Raw genomic sequence first — 5,122 nt, 5'->3', positions numbered from 1 at the left:
AGAGGAGGAGGAAGCGGAGAGTTGAGGAAAGGTCAGAGCCTTGAAAAGGAAGAATTTACAGCCAGTTAGAAAAACAGGCACAAAGTGCCTGACTGGCATCTTCTGGAAGGCGCTTCCCCAGGGACAGGCGAGGCCAGCTCCACTGCGTTCCTCTGCTGGGGACAGACACAGGGTGATGTGTGAATCGAGCCGTACAATGGGAGCACCACAATTCAGGGGCTCCGACTGTTCCCGTAACAAGGGGCTGTGAATGAGCTCGCCGAGCTGCTTCTGCGCCGAGCAGCCATGACAACATATTGGCAAGGTCACAAGTAGCACTTGTAATTGGGAATGTGTAAAAGGTTCATTGTGTCCCCAAGAAGAGCGCCGGGGAAGGGGAGGGGGCAGAACCGCAGGCTGCTTTTCCCATTTCCTTTGGGAAAGTCCACACTGGGAAAATAATGAGCAAGAGGCCCACGCCACGATGAGTCCCAGCCTGCCAAGTTGGAGCCTCTCGTGCTTCAGGCAGGGATATTCAGTAGTCAGAGCCAAGAAACTAGGGTAAAAACCTCAACTGAGGAGTTCACCTTTGCCTTCTGGACCCTGCTCCATCACTTCATCAAGATGCTATCTGGACACATAACCAAATCTGTGTCCTTTCGCCCTTTGAAACACTCCAGGATCCATGTGAAAACAGCGCATTATTACCGCTAACCTGCTCGACCTGTCACTTTGAGATGCCAGCCATCTGAAAAATCCCATTTTTGACGAACGCGTTGCACCCCCTTGGGGATGAGCCCGCTGAACGCTGAGCTGTTCCCCCACCAGCCCGGCAGTGCCGCAGCTCAGCAGCGTGCCGCCTCGCTGCATGCGCTCTGCCTCGTGCCGCGGCAGGACGACAGCGTAGGTTCACACCCCTGCAGGCAGCTGAGCTTGCCTCCTCCGAAGAAATTTCCATTTCTCAGTTTACGGGAGAAAAAAATGATAGCTTCGCCAGAGCTGCTAACTCACTTCTTTGCAAGGAGATGATCACGAGCTCGTATCCTCCTCTACCGGAGCTCTGCTCACTGTAAAGGTGGCATGGGCGCTGCTGAAACGAGCGTGTCTGGGCCCGGCCCCGCACCTTCCCGTCACAGCTCTGCTCAGTAAATCAGGCCATTTGGCCAAATCAGATAAATTATCTGCCAGGGGAGAGAGGCAGAAGCCTGTCAGTCATTCAATCCATTTCAAAAAGAAGACACGAGATAGGGGAGGGGGAAGGAAGAGAGGAAGGTCTGTTGAAGTAGCCATTCTTGTTGAAGAAATAGACAAATCTGGGTCCAAACCACTTCAGTTAATAATTGCTAAGCCAACAGTCGCCAGAAAGTTTGATGTGTTTTAAGGGACAATCAGAAACTTGCTTACATTCAGTGTTTTTAAAAACTCGCCGACCTCAAAAACTTCCGGGCCCCTTTCCCGCCGCCCCATGAAATGAGAGCGACTACAATCCGTTCACGTGCAGCTTGTGCAAGCCATGCGGAAAAAAAAGGGAAACAAAGCGCACTGGCGGTCAAGAGGGACCTGCGACGTGCACTCAGACCAGCCCGGCAGTGACCTCCTGGTTACTGCTAGTCACAGGGACGTGGGACGGCGTGAGAAGAGAAAGACTCTGACAGTGGGGTGCCCAGAAGACCACCCGGGTCAGCGTGGGCTCAGCGCTGTCCCCACTGAGTAGAGCAGATCCTACAAGCCCTGCTAGAAAGTGATCACATCACCTGAAATCTTTGTGCCCTGGAAACAAAACTGTGCCCAAGCCATGCCATCTCACAGCTGACAAACCTCCATCGGACCTGAGCTGTCTGTAGATCAGGTCATTGTAAGATGGAGCCAAGAACACCAAAACGAACACTGCAGTCTCTCTCACCTCTTGGTCCAGTTCTTTGCCCAGGGCCAGGTAATTGCTTTTCAAAACGATATACTCGTCTGCCAGCTCCTTCCGACCAGTCTCCAGAGCACGCAGGCGCTCCCGTAAGCCATCTCGCTCCCCAGTGACTTTCTCACTGCTGAGCTCCAGCTCCAGCACACGCTTCTCCAGGGCCAGGAGCTGCAGAGAGGATGCTGCAGAATTAGCCTGTAGCAGAGAGCAGCAGCGATCACAGGGCATGTATTTAGCCAGACAGGTTCTGGCATGCTTTGACATAAAGAGACATGAGTTTCACAGCATCTGGGGCATCTAGGGGAGTCCATTACTCTAGTTACAGCCAGGAGAACTTGCCAGGCAAAAAGAAGATGGACATGTAACTGGATAAAGGCATCAGCAGAGCTGAAACCAGATACTTCCAACTTTTGCATACCATTTTTTTCAGCTCAAAGTTCTCCATCTCATACTGCTCCTTCATTTTATTTGTCTCGATCTCAAGATCAATAAGGTCTTTGGAAATCTAGGACAGAGAAAGGACATTATAGAGGCCACGGGCTGATTCTGAGGCCAAGGTACTGTTTCCACAGGTCATACTGGGGAATTTGAGCACAACACACCCACCCCTAGAAAGAAGACCCAACGTTTCCCACCACATTTTCCACTGTAGATCTACAGGCATCGTATGGCTTCACAGCTCATTTCTCTCCAACTCCCAAAGTGTTTGATTTTACCTTCAGTTTTTCCTCTTCACTGAAGGCTGTTCTGGCTGACAAATCAGGTTTGAAGCCAAACAGCTTCCCTGTCCTGTCCTGCAGGTCTCCAGGCCAGTGAAGTCTCTCATTCCTATCCTGCAGCTGCACCTAGAGACATACAACAGCTCCAACACCCGGTGCCAGCCCAGAGAACCCCCCTCTGCCCCACGCTGTTCTCCCACCGCAGCCCTTACGTTCTGCTTATCTGCAATGTTTCCAGACTCCATGTGCTCAGAGGGCAGGATCTTTCCACAGTACCAGGCAGGCAGCAGCTGAAGAGCAAAGGAAGGATCTAAGGATCTCTCTGGCAGCAACTTTTCCTCAATGTCAGGCACAAGTAACGTTGCTATCAACTTTGGTTACCAGAGGGTGCAGCTCCACCTTGATTTGAGGTGGAGCCAATTATTAGAGCCATGCCAGGAGCTGTTAGAGGACAACAGCTAACAGCTGTTAGGGAGGTGGTTGAGTCGCCATCCCTGGATGTGTTTAAGTGTCGCTTGGATGTGGTGTTGGGTGATATGGTTTAGGGGTGAACTTGTAGTGTAGGGTCAATGGTTGGACTCGATGATCCCCAGGGTCTTTTCCAACCTGAATTGTTCTATGATTCTGTGACAAGAAATTATGCTTGTCAGGGGGCTTCCATATTCCAGCTAGGAGGTACCACTCCATTATATTATGGAACACTCCCTAAACCTGCTGTAGGGGTGGCCTCCGTCTCTACTGCAGGGATCTTTAGGGAATTTAAGATGTGATTAACCCACTAATTAAGCCATCTTCTCCAAAACCCTCCAGTAATGTCAAACATCAACTTGCTTCCAGGCCATTTTCTCTCGATCTCTAAAGCCCTTGTATCTCCTGTGTCAATGAGCCATCCCAGGGCTGGCTGGATCTTTGACCCCTGACCAAATTACAAGGAAGACCTTCCCCAATTTATCCCTTCACAGCGGAGACTCTCTATGGTAAAAATCTAAGTTTCAAATCAAAGCATGTACTGAAATAAACTCTTGATTAGCCCAGACAGTGCTAAATCTGGACTGTGCTGGTCCACATGTCGCTGCTGACTCCAAATGGTGACCGTCCAGGCCTGAAAGGGACAACTCCCAAGCGTGTGCAGAGCTGAAAGTACTTAAACAGAGCCTGCAACGTAAGAGCGAGGGCAAAGGAGAGCGTAAGACACAGTGGATAACACTGCAAAAACCTTGGCAAACGGCAGCCATGGGGTAAAACGAATGCCAGTTCTTAATCTCCTCATTTCAGGCTAATTATCACCGCTATTTTTGTAGAGTGGGTGAGTTTAGGTAAGAACTTGCCTCTTATAGAAGAAATGCTTTGACAATGTAACATTCAAAAAGGACCAGAGCTCTGAATAACTCCTTAGTACCTGTCAAAGTGAAGAGGATAAAAGAGGGAAAGGAGCCATCCTGATGGAAGGTCCGTGCCAAGCAGAGTTTTCCAGCCCTTCACCAGTGGCACCTGGTCTAGGCTGGTGGAGAAGACCCCGTAGACCCTCGATGTGGATTTCACAAATGGCCATGGACACGAAACCCAGGGGCTGAGCTCTTTTGGGGCTCAGGGGCAGAAGAAGGTTAACGAAACATGCAATTATGTCTTATTTTTTCTGCAAAAGAACTTGACAGACCTAAAGTAATTTTATTAAGGTAATGAAAGTGCTGATGAGAATTCACAGTCTCTTCACACCCACTGCCAAGCAGAAAGCTAAATTCACACACCACCCACAGCGCCGAGGGGGCTCAGAAGTCTCTGGCAGGTGCTCTGGCACATGAAGCCACAGCTCCTCTCCCCAGGCACATGCTGGCTCCTGCTGGCTCTCAGCCGCACACGGGATCCCGGAGGACAGGCACTCCAAACCCATGCCTGCCGGCGCTTGGGCTGGCTCATGCTACTGCCTCAGACCACCCCAATGTGTCCAGACCCTGAGACACCCGATTCAGGAGGGCAAAAAGCCCAACCCGGCATGCTGGAGCTCCCTGAGCTGCAGGGGTGCCCGTTTCACCTGGCAGAGAGCAATAAACACTAAGTAACATACACACATACAACGCTATTTATGCTCCCGCAGTGGCTGGGGGGAGACCCAGGCAAAACCACCAGCACCACAACTGGCAGCGACCGCTTTTCCTGTGGTTCGGAAACACAAAGCAAATGTTGCCCTGGCTGACACCACAAATAACAAAATTGAGGAATGAGGTTTTAGGGTGTTGTTGGCAGCCTCAAATCTCCACCACCACTCCAGAACGAAACCAAACAAAAAGTGTATACTTTGTTAACCTCACTTAGAGCTGAAACGCCAACTCTGTACTGAGTTTTTCTTTTCCTCTTCTTGTCAGGGATGCTTTCGACACAGCTGACGTGGCACCAGCCAGCTCTGAGGTACAAAACCCTCTCCCAAGACACAGCCCTACGATGTCAAAATGCTCCCCAGATCCAGAGTGGCTCCAGAGGAAACTGGTTGAAGATTTCGACGCCCACTGTT

At 50.7% G+C, this 5,122-nt stretch overlaps 1 protein-coding gene across 1 annotated transcript in view; it reads right to left on the bottom strand.

The window, feature by feature from the left end:
• CCDC78 (coiled-coil domain containing 78) overlaps positions 1 to 2,903 on the bottom strand; it is a gene marked incomplete at its 5' end in the record, with an annotated part of 11,886 nt that extends 8,983 nt beyond the window's left edge. Inside the window, 4 exon segments of the mRNA XM_009876572.1 lie at positions 1,883 to 2,062; positions 2,313 to 2,399; positions 2,611 to 2,739; positions 2,826 to 2,903. Coding sequence (XP_009874874.1) covers positions 1,883 to 2,062; positions 2,313 to 2,399; positions 2,611 to 2,739; positions 2,826 to 2,903 — 474 coding nt within the window.
• Between the last annotated feature and the right edge of the window lie 2,219 nt (positions 2,904 to 5,122).

The sequence above is a fragment of the Apaloderma vittatum genome, unplaced genomic scaffold (genome assembly GCF_000703405.1).
Source record: "Apaloderma vittatum isolate BGI_N311 unplaced genomic scaffold, ASM70340v1 scaffold42359, whole genome shotgun sequence".
Taxonomy (NCBI): domain Eukaryota; kingdom Metazoa; phylum Chordata; class Aves; order Trogoniformes; family Trogonidae; genus Apaloderma; species Apaloderma vittatum.
The sequence above is the reverse complement of the archived record's forward strand: the minus strand, read 5'-3'. Positions and strand labels throughout refer to the sequence as shown.